This window comes from Chelonus insularis, unplaced genomic scaffold, assembly GCF_013357705.1.
Source record: "Chelonus insularis isolate UGA/USDA-ARS -01 unplaced genomic scaffold, ASM1335770v1 contig_358_pilon, whole genome shotgun sequence".
In the NCBI taxonomy this organism is placed as follows: Eukaryota; Metazoa; Arthropoda; class Insecta; order Hymenoptera; family Braconidae; genus Chelonus; species Chelonus insularis.
Genome location: NW_023276522.1, coordinates 200,494 through 219,372, shown reverse-complemented (window position 1 = coordinate 219,372; position 18,879 = coordinate 200,494). Strand labels below are relative to the sequence as shown.

The 18,879-nt window shown below is 30.4% G+C and overlaps 2 protein-coding genes across 3 annotated transcripts in view; one reads left to right on the top strand and one right to left on the bottom strand.

Moving 5' to 3' along the window:
• LOC118066938 (zwei Ig domain protein zig-8-like) overlaps positions 1-18,879 on the bottom strand; it is a 104,611-nt gene that overhangs the window by 13,155 nt on the left and 72,577 nt on the right. The window contains exon 3 of the mRNA XM_035083384.1: positions 17,187-17,397. Within this exon, the coding sequence (XP_034939275.1) occupies positions 17,187-17,397 (211 nt within the window). The remainder of the gene's footprint in view (positions 1-17,186; positions 17,398-18,879) is intronic.
• LOC118066939 (E3 ubiquitin-protein ligase MARCHF3-like) overlaps positions 1-18,879 on the top strand; it is a 107,642-nt gene that overhangs the window by 36,434 nt on the left and 52,329 nt on the right. The gene's annotated exons all lie outside the window — the stretch shown is intronic.

The window sequence follows — 18,879 nt, the reverse complement described above, 5'->3', positions numbered from 1 at the left end:
CAAGAGTTTATAAAAATAAAATTGTTTCTCAGCAAACTTCTTGGCTTTTTTCTTTTTTTTAAGAAAAAAAAATATATTAAACGTGGAAAAAACAACCACGAACAATAAAATAAATAACTTTAACTTACTTCTATCCATCGAAAAACGATTACAAAAATAAACTCAGCTAAACTGAACAAGTATTTCTAGGTTCATTGAATAAAATTCTTGGATAGAATTTTTAGTCTAAATTATGCCTATGAGATAGCTATTTTTTAAAAAGAATTTTCCTTTAATTAGCGAAAGCTTTTATTATTCTAGGGTTTCAAAAATATAGATTAACTATTAGTTTACGATGTAACTGAAAAAAAAATTATTATTAAAAACAAAGAATCTATTATAGTTTTTTTTTGTTTAGACAAACGCAATTATAAAAAAAAAAAATTTCAATAGCCATATTTATAATAAAAAAATATTTTTTCAATCAAATTTTACTCATTCTATTCAATTAAAACATATTTTTTGAAATTGAATGTCATTTGATCGTTCAATAGAATTATATTAAACAAGAAACACTTTAGTCAAACTTTTAATTAAAATCTTGTAAGGATTATTACTGCAGAATAATTTATGCTCAATCTAATAAAAAGTTCGCAATCATTATCACCAACAAGAGAAAAAAAAGTAAATAAATCAAAAGGATTTTTTTTTCAAGTTTTAGAAAAAATGAAAAATTACCTTTTTCATCAGCATGACAGCTCACACATTGTAAGATTTTTTTTTTTCAACAAATTTTGCTACTTTCGTGTCACGCTAATTTTAACAATGTCCGGCTATAAACTCTTTAAAAAGAAAAAAGTTTTCGCATAATGAGGTAATTCTTATCTCCCTTCGTGGTGTGTAATGGTTTGTATCATTTAAGTAAAGTTGCTCTGTTCCTTAGGTTGGCTGAAAATAATTTAAACTTCACGATATGTCGTTGTGATAAGCATTAATCTGTTTAAATTATTTTTATATTGTGTGAAAGGAATGATTTAAAAAGTATATGTCATTACAACACATCTAAAAATTTTCAATTTTATCCAAAAAATGGATAACATTGAGTGTGAGTACAAACTAGTAAACGTTCATATATTTAAGAGATGGAGAGAAAAAACATGTGGTTTTAAAATGCTTACGAGAAGTTCATTAACATACCGCCGACAGCACTCGTTCGTGTCACTAACGAGATGCAGAGGGCTCCAGTAGCAGATCTAAATTACCTTTTGCCCCTATTCCACACTTTCGTCTATGAATTTTAAAAAATCCACCAAGCTCACTGTTGCATTTGTGCTTTGCTAGCAAATTCGTTCCAATTAGCCAGATTTTCGCGTGTCTATTTTTTCTCCATTTTCGCGATTTAATCAATGCTATTTATTATTATTTTTTTTTCATATGTATTTCAATACACCCGTCAATTAAATGACACAATGCAGCCAATGAACATTCGTATCCGACTGTAGTATTTATTATTTCCGTTTCAATAGAATTTATTGTATCGTGAACACGTTTACGTTTTTCAGTAACCCGCTAGGGAAACCTAGTGCTATACCTAGCTTCATTATTTTCTATCCTTGGCTCTTAAAAAAAATATACATCCATAGGTATATACATTGATGCAAGGTTGAATAGAACAACTCTCAATTCGCTTTGTTGAGTTCGGATGAATTGAAAGTTGTATCGAATACGCGCTCGACCGAACACTCGTAATACAGAACGAGTGTCCATTGTCGTTTTTCTGTAGTCTTGGGTAGAGAATAAAAAAAACTAGTATCCAGAAACTAATAAGTTCTTGTGTCCTTTGACCAATTATATAAATTGTGAGTACTGAATCTTGATAGTAACTTCTATCTCTTTAACAGGGTGGAAAATAGTTTTCAAGTCAAATAAATTTCTACTTTCTTCTTTACTTTTCTCCAAGACTTATAGATCTATTGGAGATATCTATCGTTCAGGAATTGACGTAGAAACTTTTCTAACTCTTTCGATACTGACTGTTTTACTTGTATCCATAAAATGCTTCTATCTATGAGGGGGTGTTGGTGAGTACAGAATGTGTATACATTCTTGAAATCTCAAGCTATGAAACTTTGCAAAAGCCAAGTCTGTTAGACAAGAGCATTAGCGATGCCTAAGCAGATAAGGAGACTTACGAAAGGGGTGAGATGAAGGGGGTAAGAAAGCTCAGAAGAAGGTGGTGGTAGGAGTGAAGGCACTGGAACCAAAAGTGATATGGAGGACAGAAGTTTCGGATACTTTCCAATATCTTGTGCTCATAGAGACAAGATGGAAGAAAGAGAGGTGTAGGGTACCTATATAGAAAAGCCTCGAGGAGCTTCCGGAAGTAGTGAGCTTCAACATAAGCACAGTGTTTACCAACTAGATCAGGCGGTCCTTCACCAAGGATCTAGCCATTCTACATTGTTTGTTCAGTCGGTCCATTCCTTACCTAAGGGGAATTCCAGTACATCGAGTACTGGAATTTCAGTAGTCTTAGATTAATAGTTCTGGGATATTGTCCGGCAGAGCTTCAGAGCTTAATATGAATCGATGTGGAAATGAATAATAATTGATCGTCAATGGGAATTGTATCATGAAAATACTGCAGTACAAAATAGGAAAAAAAACCCACTAAATTCAGATATAAATCATGATGTGTAATCAAGGATTTTTATTCACTTAGCTTTAAATTTGTGGACTCTTTTGCTAATCGGATTTTCATTCTGTATGCGAATTTTTTTAGAACACGGACACTGTAGGGGTAGAGGAAATATTCAGTAAACCGGATTAACGAACGTGGCCGTACGTTTTTTGCAATGGTATTTTCACTCCAGAATAAAATTCAGAGTACACTTGAAATTTATTATGACGCTATGGATATGTATGCTTTTCTCTGAGTGCGTTTAGAACACGCGATAATTGTTTGAGTTAAAGGGAAATGACTGTTAAACTCATTTATCTCTATAAGCTGCTATCATTTATCTATTTTTTGTTCTATTTTTCCAACCTTTATTTATGATTTACGTCCGTGATGCTATAAAAATTTGTCTTGGAATATTTTTTATTCGTGGAAATTTTTTTTTTCATTTCGTTCTGTTGGATAATAAAAATTCTATAAAGATACTGATAATTTATTATTTATAGAATAGAGAACATTTTTTGAATGTTTTATTTATTTTTTCTTCACCCTTTTCAACATACATTTATGTCATATTTATTTTCTTCAATGATTTATGCAAATAAAATATCAGCTTTAGGTTTGTCCGGGTGTCGTGCGGTTTTGGAACCACTGTTACCGGGTCGAGCAGCCGCATGTAAATCATTTCGACACTTCCCTATAAATTATATCGACACTGATATTTCACTGAGTATAATTTCAACTATAACTTATAGAAATAATTTTACTGTCATTGACTAATTAATTTATTAATCACTTAATTAACTTAATTGCTGATTTTTCCAGTAGATTTATTAAGAATGTCTACAATTTATGTAATGGCTTTTTAAGTAAGATTGTGAAGGTCTTCTTGTTAGCTAATTGATCTGTAAGAATAATTTTCATAAAAATATTCTATTGATTTTTAATATTTTTTTTTTAATATAATTGATTATTATTGAAGTGTAAGTTGAAAAAAAAATAAGAATAAGAGTGAGTAAATTCGACCTACTTTTAACAAATGATTCTTTTAAAAACAATAGAAAGAAAGCATGAGAAATGGTATGAAGAATTTTCTTACTTAATGCAGTTAATTAATGACCATTATTATCCTTTTTTCCATTGAAGAATACCGGATTTAAGTAAAATAAAATTTTCTTCCAAGTTCATTGTGTATTTTTTTTTATCCTTTTATCAAAATCAGCAATTTTAGTCACGTTCAAATGACTGTCTTTCTTTACGTTGATACACCTTCATTGAAATATTTTTTTTTTAGTGTTGTTAGATATAAGGGTAGTTTGAAGAAATAATAGATCAATAATTTATCGTATAAAAAGTTCTTAGTAAGTGATTTAAAATAAAAAATTACAATAAAAATGTCTAGAAAAATCTGATTAGAGCTCTTGAAAGAGAAACGCTTTCAACAGTTCAATGATAACCGAGAAATTTCTCTTCGATCATTCGGTCATGATTTATGAGAGCAACCGATAACGTGATTGAAAAAATCTCAGAATAATTAGAAAAAAACGGATTTTTTGAAAAAAAATATCAGCTTTAGAGTTCTTTTAGGTTTAAAGAAAGCCGATTATCTTTTGCTGTTCTCAGCAATTTTTAAATTTTGTCTCAATAGTTATTATATTGATGATCATCTATTATAATGATTTTTTTAGTTTCATTAATCAAAAATAAAATAATTGTCTTTTGCTTAAACACTAAATTTAAAAGTGTAAATAAATAATCATGCCTATTATCATTAATTTAATGCTCCAATTTCAAACTAGATTATTAATTCATAGTCACAATTAAGTAATGAAAAAAAAATTATTATATTCAGTGTATTTTAGATATTTAAAATCATCTTTATCGAGCATAAAACTGAAATATGAATTTTATGTACATTACCATAACTGTCGTCTCTGATATTGAGCTATACTACTTCATTTAGAATTTTAATATACCATTTAAATATATATATATAAAAAATGTTTTTCTTTTAAATAAAATACACAAATAATTATGTACTTTTAATTATAAAGGCATTTGCAATTATTTATTTATTTTTTTAATTATTGTACAGCAGTTCTGTATGTCACTAACACAATTATATTATTTTTACAGTCATATTAAGAATGAAATTATTCTTGATCCAGAAGAATGGTTCTATCAGTGTAAAAAAATCTAATTATGATGTCAATGGTGCAATGAATTCAATTCAATCAGTAAATTTGTTTCGTAGTCAAAAAAATATATTACTATTTTATTGGAATGTTTATTACAAATAATAAATTATAATCAAATATTTATTTGATTACTGAAGAAATATAATTATTTATCCTTTACCTAAAAGGAAAAATTCCTGTAAAGTTTATCCGTGAGTGACAGTTGGGACATTGACCTTAATTATCTAGTCGATATCGAAAATGTTATGTCAACATTAATGAACTTTATGATTATAAATAATTTGTTACCAAGTGAATTAAAATTTTTAATTGAAAATAAAGTTCGAAAATAATCATAAAAATATATAAAAATTCGTTTAAACTAAATCTTTTTCAAATCATTTTCAATTAATCATGATTTATACAGTCTCGACAGGTGGTAATAACATTGGAATATAATATCCCCTGCTAATTAGTTGATTAAATAGAACATATGCAAAAGTTTTTAATTACTTACCGAAAAACTTTCAAAGTGTATAAAAGGTTCCAAAACATGTATTAATTATAGTTCGAGTGACCATAAAAGTTGGCCATCATTTTCATTTTAATATTACCGACAGTATCATAAAATTCCGGAACTTTGATAAAATGAAAATTATTTTATATACATATCTCACATAATATCCAGGTATGTAATATGTAGAGAGCTATGTCAACCCTTTCGACAATGACTATTGTATATTTACGATAGGAAATTACTTTTTTTACTTCCTCATAAATTTTATTGCTTACAAAATAATTCTACCAAATATGTGGCTGTATCATCACAACAATAATATTAAATTGAAGTAATAAAAAGTTGTATTAAATTTGAAAAAATATCATGATATTTTATATAAATGAAATATCAGTGAATTTATGATAATTAAGTTTGAATCATTCACTAAGCCAACGGCAAAATAGTATACATATATATATATATACTTCCGTCTGGATTCTTTTATTCAAGACAAATGTAATAAAAAACTTAAGAGAGATTTCCAATCTCTCTTTGCCGTTGCTATACTTTCCATGAAATCTTATAATAACTGACTGAGATCGTTGGAGCTGCGGGTGGAATGTAATCAACGAGAGCAACCCTTTGAAAGGGGATATAATAACGTATTAATGGGTAGGCAAATAATCGATAATGCTCTTCAGCTATGCTTGATAGTTCGTCGCTCATCGCGGTCGAGGTTAGAGACGAGCATTAGCTAGTTATAGAACAAGAACTCTTCTCGAGAATGCTGGACCTTATAATCTAGAATGACACATTTTATATCTTACTAATTCTCCCTAATAATTTCATTCAAAATACTCATCTACCTCTAGCCGAATTAACCTGTCTAAACTTTTCTCATCAACTAAATGAGAAAATAAATTATTATTCCAACTCTTGAGCTCATCTATTATTTAAATCTAACATTTTCGAGAAAAAAAAATGTATCTATTTGTTGAGTAAAACTATTTCAATCCCAATGATTTTTGAACTGTTTCTTTCTTGATTTTTATTTGGGGATACTGTTTAGCATTTTCCGAATAGTTTGAAGTTGATGCAAAACGACTGAGTAAATCTTGAAATGAATAAAGAGAGTCGATGAAGAGAGTAGAAAGATCCGAATAGAGGAAAGGAAAAAAAGAAAACGTAACGTTGATGGAATAGAGTAAGTACACGCTAGTCGAGAGGTACTTACTTACTAGATAGTTGGATTCCCGGATTTCCGGGTGCACGCTGATTCAACATTTCCTGAACCATTCCGTAACATTCCCGGAGTCAGCTCGTAATACACGCTAGGTCGGGTCTATGTTTCGCATTGACGCTTCCTTGCCGGAAGTATTCGATTACAATTGCGGAAACAAAGTCTCAAGGTCATTCTAGATATGTAAAATCAATAAGAATTTACAATAGATAGAAAAAGAATTTTCAATCGTTGGAATATCATACAAGAGAAATGCAGAGTTCGACAGTTTTTTTTTTCTCCTGGAGATTCAACAAAAATAGGTTTTATAGAAACTATTTTGATCATTTTCTTTTGAATGATTTTTTAAAAATAAATTTAATCATACGAAGCTCGTTAACGATATTTTAAGATCTAGGTTTGTTGTGGTATTTTTCCCCGGGTAGATTTAAAAATAAAATGATAGTAAAAAATGAGGTGATAATGATCATTACAAAGTAATTTCTCCTTCATTAGTTACGAGATGATTAACAGAAAGAAGTTGTTACAATGTGCATTCATTTTTTTGTTTGTTTGAAGTTATATTAAACAATATAAACTAAAAAATATAATCCAGAAGAAATTTTTGATGAAAGAAAATATGAGACATTTCAAAGATATTTTATGAACTCAATATTTATTCAGTCATAAGTATTTTAATGTCCTGATTTTTATGAAAGTTATGATCAATTTAAGCTTTTAAAGTGTTCATTAATCTAACATACTCATACTGATATAATCCTGTTGTACGTGAATTTCACTTAAATCTATTGATAACAACTAAATAATGGTTGAAATATATTAATTTCGAAATAATGAATAAAATTATGAAAAAAGATATTTTTTGATGAAATGTAAAACTTAAAATTCATTCCCAAATGGTAGTTTTATACGATACATCTATTTTCATTCTATTTTAAATAATGTTAACTCGTTTTACTGCGGGCTCACTCAATATCTGAGTATTATGGTGATTTTATTGGATTTGCTCTATTTAAAACCTCTGACAATCTGAAGACAATTTACTCTATTTAGAAATAACTAAAATAGATATATATTCCTTTGAAAATAATAATATCACAAAATAATTAAATTGACATAAATTTTATTTATGATTATAATTTTCATAGCATTTCTAACTGTCTTTTCATCAATTCCCTGGTCTCATTTTCATATTACTTCACTCATAATAATTTTCTACCAAAGAAACTCGTCAATGTCCAGCGAAGAATTAGAGCATAAAATCCTCGATATAAGACGTACACGTAATTTCGGAAATCCAACTTTGACCTTTGGATTATGAGACGGAAAATACATTAGTTGCACTCTTTTGAAGAAAACTGAATCGTTGGGATAACGAAAATGGACGCAAGTCGAAATTGTAGGATCGTTAACGTCAAAGAGCTGGAGTAAATCTTTTGGGACTTTGGTAAAGTCGGATAAGACTTTTTAAAGGTGAGTATAGGAACTGTCTGTCTAGCTCTAACTTTGCCAAGTAAAATTACCGACCATTTATATCAGTTTCCGTCTGTTTTTCAGTAAAAATAAATATTCTCGAGGCTAACAATTTCGATACTAGAAAAAAAGCCGCCCATGAAGCCATGAATTTGTGGTTATCTTAACGGGAAAAATTCTAGTCAATGGTGCTAATGGTGCCAGTGACTGCAGCACTGAGCCAATCGTTGAAAGTGCCATTTCACATATAAAAGAAGTGGATGCCTGTACACGCGATAGTCGTTGTGCCAACCACACAGGATGATTTTGCCCTCTTTTTCTTCTCTTTCGCCTCTAATACGACATCGGCAGTAATTCGTTTTGCCTCGAGGTCCTGTCCCTCCTCTCTCTGATCTTGGCGGTTTTCCAATTATCAGCAGGATCATGCTCGTGCATTTGCATTTGTATCCAGGGACTTCTTCTGAACTTGTTTCAACGTTAATACAACTTGCAGATACTTCGTTTAACCCTCACTTCCGTGCTTTCATCCTCCCACTGTTGTCTTGTCCCATTCCACTCCACGGCTATGATCGCAATTGGTTTCACTCTCGAAGGACCAAACTAAACGTGACCTAACTAACCTCTGCGAATCCAGTGGTTTGCCTATAAACTCTATCCAACCGCAGCTCAAGTTGACTACAGAGATTTCGTCAATAGTTCATCAGTAAAGCGCACTAATTGTTGGCCGACTTATGATGCTCTTCAACTTGCGCCAGTGTTTATTCAGACATGTGATAAATCGTAATAACATTGATATTGATAGACATAGTCTAAAAAGACCAAGTTAACTTTGAATCTAAAAATATTGGTGCTAAGTTTATCATGTTGAAGATAATCGATTGACGTCATAATGTCTATTTTTACAATCCAACCGACAGATTCACGTTTATCCAGTGTATATCAAAGTGTAAATCCCGGTTAATTAAAACCTGTCCTTGTTGAAGATTCAACAACCTTGGTAGGTAAGCTCGGTCAACATCTCACTGACGAGGTTAAGCCCTGTCGAATTCTCAGGAGCCTCGAGGAGTCAATGTTAACAACAGAGTTTCACAAAGCTGTTTTCAACTAATTCACGCTAACGACTTAGTTAACACGAGCATTGGGTTGCTGAAGCTTCCATTAGCTTCGGCTCGTTTGATACCGCAATGTATAAAGCAATACATTACCATACTGACAAATAATATGTAACTGTTGTTCATCATTTCATCTACTTCGTTGACTTATTATATTTGAACAGTTGCTCTAACTTGGAATTTGATACTCCAGAGATGGAAAGTTGTATTTGATGAATTTTTGTTAATGAAAATTAAAATTGTTCTTTAAAGTTGCTAGGGCAATTAAAAAATTATTATATATTTAAGGTTAATTTAGAATTAATTTTCATTAATTAAATGTTTCAATACCTTGTAAATAAATTTGAGATTATGATTAATCATAAAAATCGGATTATTGAAAGTTGGATGAATTTTTTATTAAATTTCATGTAATTATGAAAAATGGAGAAATAAAATACTCATAAATAGCTAAGTTCTGATATTAAAAAATATTTCCTCAGTATTTCTGTGTTGTTATCATCCATCAATATTAAGCGATGATTATTCAACAAAAGATTTATTAACAATTGGTAAATCTCTACCGATCTGTTCACCTATCTCAAGCGAGATATTTACTGGCATATAAACGGAAGGTAATTCAATTCAATAGCTCTTGATGTAGTATTAAAAAAAGAAAATTATGAATGTAAAAAATATGTTTCCATCAATATGAACTGAATAAAGCTAGAAGAAATAATTTGTTTCTTAGCAAATTTTAAAATAAATTTCTTTATTTTAATGATTCGGATTCTTTACAAATGTCACGAAAAAAATTCACATCTGCTATCAGAGTATTTGAAATAATATTATTTGATTCTGCACAAATTTTACTATATCTCTAATATTATATTTTTTCCTTGGAACAACTAAAATCCTTTTATGGCGGCTTATAAAAAAATTTAATTCAATATCACATGAAAGATACATTTTTAAAAAATTATATCTTCTTTTTTATTCATTTTTTAGGAGACACTATAAAAGCCTTTCCTCCATTAGGATAAATAAAAATATTCCTTTTCAACTGTTTTAAAAAGACCAAAATTAATGGCATAATGACCACAAACATAACATCGATCGCATTTATTTTTAAATTTTACCTCTTTTAGTCGAGGGTCTTTCTAATACTTGGAAATTACAGTTAATTTATTTACCTTATCTTATCGAAAAGCTCTGGGCTATTAGAGGGAAAATTTTTATCTTTTTCAAAAATTACCTCAACTTATTATATTGAGATGATTTCTTTAAGTTGAATACTTTTATCATGAAAAATTGCATTTGATAATGCTGATAAATTGATGAAAAAAAAGTTAATTAAGGAATCTTTATAGGCTGTCGATTTTTCCAATTCTCCAAAGCGTCAATACTGATTCTCCTTCTTCTCCATCTGGACGTGAAAAAACGATAGGATGTCGTCGCACAAATGAAGTCGGAAGCGAATAGCTAGACACGTTCTCTACTTTCCCACTCTTTTTCATTCCGCTTTTATTTCTGTTTTACTCAGTATGTACATATATATGTATATATATACATGTATAGAGAGAGAGAAGTCTGGAATTTTGCAAAGAATTGGAATTCGAAACGTGATCCTAAAATTTCTGATATATATTGGCAAAAGGTTAAATAGGAGAAATATCCAAAAAATGTCAAAAATTCGTAAAATATTTTCACATTTTCATGACTCTGTTTTTCCACCAAATAAAAACACGATAGCTATGCATATGAGGCGAAAAAAGTCAACAAAATATGTCGTGAAATTTTTAATCTATTTAATGTACATAAATCAACGTAACCTGGCACATTTCCAAATGCACCAATTTAAGCAATTATTTACTCATTGTACCTATAATGAGCACGTGAGTAATTGTCGAGTGAATTTGAAGAAAATAGGTGAGGTGTTTTTGTATTAAAATTAGATATTTTTAATTCACTGAACATTGAGATCAAAGTAAATAGGTAAATAAAAAAAACATGAGTAATTTGATTGGACAGATTTATTTTGTGGATGAAAATACATACATCATACTGTCCAATCATCGTCATTCTGCTTTTTACTTCTGCCTATCCACATACATATATATGTATACAGATGAAATTCCACATGCGTTTGCTGGAATAGAGATAGTGGATTTTCAAACAGAGTATTTAAAATTCTATGCACTTGAATCCTGTTTGTTGAAGTGATTTTATAGTTGACGTTGAACAAATATTTAGCAGGTAAAAATTTTTTTCCCTAACTGGTTTGAAACAGCTCTTAATTTTAAGATAATGTGTATAATCTTGAAGAGGACTTTGTTCATTCCAATATTCAGCAATTTGATCTTTGGAGAAAGAAATGAATCGTCTTGTCAAAGCTGGAACATGAAATCAAGACGAATCGATATCATTGAGTCTAGAGTTCGTTTCAGCATTCCTTTGAGCATCGTCGTGTGCTCAGTGAAGCAACAATCTTACCTCTTCTCTCTCTCTCTCTCTGTTCTCAATTCTCGTGTGAAGGTAATGGATAGGGGACTCTTGGTGGCATCTAGTTGATTCGTCTTCATTGCAATTGAACCGACTATTTTCGGGATACATTTCAAAGCTATCGCAGTAGACTCTCCGACGCTGCAAAGTAGACTGCCAATATATCGGCAATTGTTCAAATGAAAAAGGAGAAATATTTGATCGAATAAATATCAAGTATTAGACTATTTTTCTGTATTGCGATACGCTTCAATTCTACTGATATATCTTTTGAAATCAACACTTGGAAGATAAATTCATTCAATTGATCAGTCTTTTGGTGCAGTGAAATCAGACTGGTAACTTTCTATTGCTTGAGCTTTTGCGGTAAAAGTTAAAACAAAAAATCTTACCCCTTCTTTTCTGGCTTTTCAGACTATTCTATGAAAGCTATACTCTCTTTCTCAACATAAATTTTGCTGAGTTTACGTTGAAATTTATTCGAATCGTTCCCTTTAGTCAGAGATAATTTCTCTGATCGAACGAATTCGTCGAATAATATTCCTCTGATAAAAACACACCGTTAGGGAATATTTTTACTTTTATCTCGAATCTTTCTCATGGAAAAAATTTTTCTCCCACTTTATTTCATTATACGAGACGTTCGGGTGATATTGCGTTGCGACTGATTGAGTGGTCTACGAAATGATGACATTAACGATTGAATTTCTTTCGATTCTTTTTTTTTCCTCTTTTTTATCATATTATTTTCAATATATAAAATTTTTCTCCACTTCCTACGTATCATTATGACAAATCAAAAAAATTCACTACACCAAAAATATTAAATTTTAACCTTCCAGATATCTTTTACCAATAATGGAAAGTCATAAGCTTGAATGAATTGGCATACCGATACAATTTAAATTTCATCAACGAAATTGTGAGCAAAATACAATAGCAAAGATGTTGAAGAAGAATGAAAATAAAATAAAACTATCACCAAATAGAAGAGATATGAGTTCTAGTTGGCCTACATCCAAACTCCTCGATCTTAAATGTTGTAATCGAGAAACTCGCGGTTGAGTAAAGTGGCTTCTCTCCTTTGCCTCGTTAATCGTCGTTGAATTTTGGAGAAGGCATCGTTACATCAGCATTTTTAAGTACGATGAACTACACTTCTTAAGCCTTTACTTCATTTTATTTTTTAGCGTTGTTTTTAACGAGGTCGTGATGACAATATCTCTGAGATAAGAAAATAAATATTTTCATTCCTTATCACCTTGATTGTAAAAAGCAGTAATCAACCCTTGTTCTTTATCTTGCCATTTTCAAGCAAACATTTCTTTATTCTTTCCAATGCTCTAGTGTCAGTCTTGAATTTATCGACAGACATTCAGTTCTTGCTATCGTAACTTAAATGAGCACTCAGTGCATTCAAAAATCGCCCTAGGAACTAAAATTTATTTCTAGATTCTTTACCATTGAAATTTTTGAACAAAAAATGCAATCAATTTATAGAATTTTTTTATTTATTTACAACACTCTGATGACAGATATTTCATTTCTATAGTAATTTCTAAAAATTGCTGGAAATTTTTGTGAACTGAAACACAAATAAAAAAATTTTTTGTCAAGGTTTAGAAATGTTTTATAAAAATTTAATTTCAAATATTTTTAAAGTAGTTAAAACTCGTGTGTATTTTTATATTTGAAATAAATACAGGAACTTTTAGTCTGTGAGACTGAACTAAATTGAACTTGGATCTGAAGTAAATTGAATCTATGAAAGAGAGACTGACAACTCACTTTCAATGACGTAGAAATGAAATTTCCAATAAAGTCCTTTATTTAAATATTTTCAGGTCATAATAAAGATCGTTGAATTATAAAAAACAATCCACTTGTAAAAAATTATTTCTTTTTTCGTTCCTTACAAAGATTTGATAATACTAAATATAACGAAACGAAACTGAATAATTTATCCTCAACAATCAATTCATCGTTAAATATTTTCTCCGCTTGTCAAAAAATACCTGTGGAAAATGAATTCCGTATAAGAAAATTTAGTTTCCCGACGTTGCCCTCTTGGGACTATGGGAAACACGTTTGAGGTACGAAATTTTTTTTTTTCTCTGGAAATTGTTCCTCTCTACTCTAATGAAAGCAAGTTCTCGTTTTACCCCATTTTAGGAGTGAAATAATTAATTTTTCTAATGTTTGACCTGATTCCGCATTTCTAGGCATTAAGACGAAGAGAATGAGTGGTCGAACTTGAAAATCGGACAACTTTGATTTTTCGACCCCAAAAAATGGCAAGTGGTACCCCTTTCCATTTTTTTTGGCCAAAAAATAAAAGTTCTCCGATTTTCAAGTTTGGCCACTCATTCTCTTCGTCTTGATGCGTAGAAATGCGGAATCGGGGCACCGCCTAAAAAAATTTACTTTAACACCCTCAAAATGGGGTAAAACTGGATACACATTAAAAATAATCATCCCCTTAGCTTCAAACCCTTATAACTCATGAACGAACGGTTTAATGATCATTTTTAGGAACGTTTTAGAAATCTTAGAATCCAGGCTAAATATCTATATTCATGAAAAATGTTTAAAAAATTTCTTTCACCCTTAAAATCGCTAAAATATAAAAAAAATCACATTTTTTAGGGAGTTTGCCAACTTTTTTGGCGATTTTAAGGGTGAAATAAATTTTTTGAACAATTTTCATGGATATGGATCTTTAGCTAAGATTCTGAAGTTTCCAAATATCTCTTAAAAATCATTGTCGGATAATTTTTTCACGAGTTATCGAGGTCCAAAGTCGGAGTAAGGGTCAAAAAATCATCTACCCTTCGACTTGGATCTCGATAACTCGTGAAAAAATTATCCGACAATGATTTTTAAGAGATATTTGGAAACTTCAGAATCTTAGCTAAAGATCCATATCCATGAAAATTGTTCAAAAAATTTATTTCACCCTTAAAATCGCCAAAAAAGTTGGCAAACTCCCTAAAAAATGTGATTTTTTTTATATTTTAGCGATTTTAAGGGTGAAAGAAATTTTTTAAACATTTTTCATGAATATAGATATTTAGCCTGGATTCTAAGATTTCTAAAACGTTCCTAAAAATGATCATTAAACCGTTCGTTCATGAGTTATAAGGGTTTGAAGCTAAGGGGATGATTATTTTTAATGTGTATCCAGTTTTACCCCATTTTGAGGGTGTTAAAGTAAATTTTTTTAGGCGGTGCCCCGATTCCGCATTTCTACGCATCAAGACGAAGAGAATGAGTGGTCAAACTTGAAAATCGGAGAACTTTTATTTTTTGGCCAAAAAAAATGGAAAGGGGTACCACTTGCCACTTTTAGGGGTCGAAAAATCAAAGTTGTCCGATTTTCAAGTTCGACCACTCATTCTCTTCGTCTTAATGCCTAGAAATGCGGAATCAGGTCAAACATTAGAAAAATTAATTATTTCACTCCTAAAATGGGGTAAAACGGGAACTTGCTTTAATTAGAGTAGAGAGGAACAATTTTCAGAAAAAAAAAAAAAAATTTGGACCCCAAACGTGTTCCCCATAGTCCCATGAGGGCAACGTCGAGGAACTTTTCTACTGGGGATCATTTGGGGAACGGAAATTTTTTATACTGTAATATTTTTCATTGATTCTAAATATTCATTCCATACCGAATTTGATTGTGAATAAATTTATCAAATCTAAAAAAAAAATTACAATAGAATATTTTAGTCGCATCATGTTCGGCCGAATTAAAATTAATAATGCTATTATATTAAGCCCAATTGCGACAATATTTTTATTTCTCTTTACACGTGTGTAAATAATTGCATTATTTATTGTAGCGTGTATCGTAAAATTAAAATTACGAGTAATCTATGAAAATCATAATTACTATAATCATATTGGTGTGCAAAATAAATGACATATAAAGTTTACATATCCCTAGAAATGGGATGTATTGCGTAATAATTATTCTATTTTACTGGCTGCTTAAGGTATATTTATGAAATAATGGCAGTTGAATTGGCCATTGAGGCTCATTAAAATTGATGTTCACATAACATCACCATATTATTGGCAAAATACATCACATTATTAAATTACTTATTTATGTCTTTCAAATTGTTTTGATACATTTAGTTGTTCCTGATACACTAGAGTGTTAGATCATTAATTCACATGAAGTAACATGAATTTATTCACTCATGGAATTCCATCCTGGGTATTAAAGAAAGAAAATTATATTTTCCTCTTTATTTAAACACTTGAAGTAGATTGTGAAGTTGATATCAAACGCGAGAGACTTTGTTTTCACAATCTTGCATCCAATGTGCACTTAGACTGTACTTAAGTGTGGCAACTTTTCTCGAGAAAACAAGAAGTTATGGTTTGACCTGCTCTTAAGATCTAGAATCTTTATATCTGAGTTCCGTTTGGTGTTTGTGCTTGGACGAAAGTATCTCCACTTCTCCAACACTCCTGGGCTTTTTAAAAATTACCAAAAAAGCTCGTACCCCGGAATAGGTTTACTTTTTTTTTCATAATTCATGTACCTATGTTAGTAAGTATGTAGAGTAAAATTTGAAAGACATGCTCGTTTGTTTTTTATGTTGAAAAATAGCTCGACAGCATCTGGATTTTAGATATCTACGTAGTTGGAGTCTAGACACGTGAAGTTCTTAATGGAAAGTCGTCTATTATCGGGATTTCTGTTACACTCTATCATCCCCTGTAGTTTTCTTGCAGACGACGAAATGAAGAGATCATCAGGTTTCGACGGTAATGAGATAGACACTTTGTTATACTTGGCACACTTTGGGTGGAATGACCGAGGTGTGATGATAACAGAAGTGCGGTCAAGTGCAGAGTTTCAGAGTCGAGCGCACAAGAAGTAACACAGTGATATTTGTGCTGTCTGTTGAGTCTATGTATAAATGTGTATGTGCGACCGAACAAAGTCACAGAATAAATCGTTGTTCTCCAGTTGAGACAAGGACTCGAGGGAATTTTCTAAAAATCCTTTGCAGATGTGGAAAGTCTTGGAGATGCTGAAAGCTGCAGTCTGTTTATGTTTAAAATACAAAATTCTTTTTATAAACCATCTGAACATTTCAAGGACTAAAAGTAGAAGTTGAATATTTCATCTGATAAAAAATGGATGTTATTTTTTTTCGGGATAATTTTAGAGGGAAAATTTTATGGAAGCATATTTTTGTAAAATGAATTACTTGAAATATTTTAATGAATCAACTGAATGGTGAGAATGTATGTTAATATATTTTTTAAAAATCAAATATGATAACAGATGCGGACAGTTAATGTGATGTTGAGATAAATTTTTCATAAAATTCCCTATGAAAGAGTAATGATACGAGTAGGTTTCCATGTTTTTCAACATTACAGACTCATTACAAAAAGTGTTATCAAACAACAAAAAGTATCTCTCTGGTATAAAAATCGACTCCGTCAACGTTAGATAGATTTATGAGTACTTCCAGTCCCTCTCACTCACTCTGACAGAGGATTGAATTATTCAAGGCGCACTCACCGACCACGTTGAGAGTATAGTTGAGGAACATCTTCGGTTCTGTGCTGACTTGGCATTCGTAGACGCCAGAATCTCGTTCCTGCGGCGACTTTATCTGCAGTGTCCAATTCTCGGACTTGTCCGGATGGATGACTTGGAATCTGAGGTCGGATGTGTACGTCGAAACGCCAGCACTCAGGATATGCATGTCACGTTGACGCATCCAAGACACCTGTAATTATTTTTTATTTTCATTTCACTCAAATGGCGGATATTAAATTTGGCATATTCAGAAAAGAAAAAATAATTTTAAAAAATCTCATCTAAATTTTATTGTATAAAGAATTAAAATTGATTTGCTTTTTATTTAATATTTATTTTGCAAAAGTTTTTAATTAAAGTTTTTCTTTGAGATTAAAAAAAATTTAACAAAGGAACAAAGAAAAAAATTCAGTAATTTTTTATCATAATTTAAATTAAATATATTAAATAATATTCTTTTTATCGATTCAAAGGTTTGTTAAACTAGTGAAATAAAAAAAATTTCTCTCCAACAATTAAAGTAGCAATTATTAACATTCTACTCGCGAGAAAAATGTTGTTGAACGAAACTTCCTGTACTGCATGTACTGAATAAAAAATATGTGGTGCATTTTTTTATACAATCTACAGCAAATTGAACATAAAGTTACATTAATAAAAAATAAAACTAACTTTAACGTAAAAATAGATAATGAAACCATTTACTTGTTTCAAAATTACCTAGAAATCTCTCTGCTCTACAACCAATTGATTAATTTGATTTGAATACTTAAATAAACAAAATGATCAAAAACATTCACTCATTAGTATCAATATTTATTATCGCTGAATATTTTGTATTAATGATAAATTTACTATTGCAGTATACCATGAAATTTGATTTTACGATATTGATTATCAACAATCAAATGAAAGGAATTCAGGCATAATCGTTGACTTAATATAATTAACTAAAATACCAATGAAAATATAGATTAATTAATAGAGAATTCAATTAATTATTTAATTTATAATTTTTTTTTCTCATCATATGATTTTATAATAATCGTTTGAATTAAAATATACGAAAATATAATAGATAAATATCAAAAGCAAACGACATTTTTCTCTGCATTAAAAGAGAAGGATGAGATAAACTCGACAAAGGGACAGTGATGAACCTTCCCAAGGGAGGAGTGTAACCTTAGCAAATTGGATCCGTTTCCATCTTAAACTGGACAAAAAGGTGGAAAATTGGAAACTCACTTGAGAGATATTTCATGAAAATAAGTAACCCCCTTTTCAAATTTCTTGACGATATAGACCTCAACTCGAGTGATTTTATAGTATATAAGTGTATAATGGAAAGCTGAGTGGGTGTTTATATAATCAGCTGAAGGTATTGATTCTTAAAACTTTCAAGTGAATCAACATTAAAAGTGAGAAAATGATTTTATCATTTAATTTATCATCTTAATTGAATCATGACAATATAATAAAGCTGCCAAGTTTCATCATGTAGACTGTGTTCTAATTATAATATTCATAAAATTTCTTTTAAAGCTTCAAAATATGCCTTAAGAAAATGAATGATCTAATGGAAAGAGAAAAATGTTCTTCTTTCTCATGCACTTATTTTCCGGGTGCTGCACAAACTCGCTCTTTATACTAAATTGAAAGACACTCTCCTTAT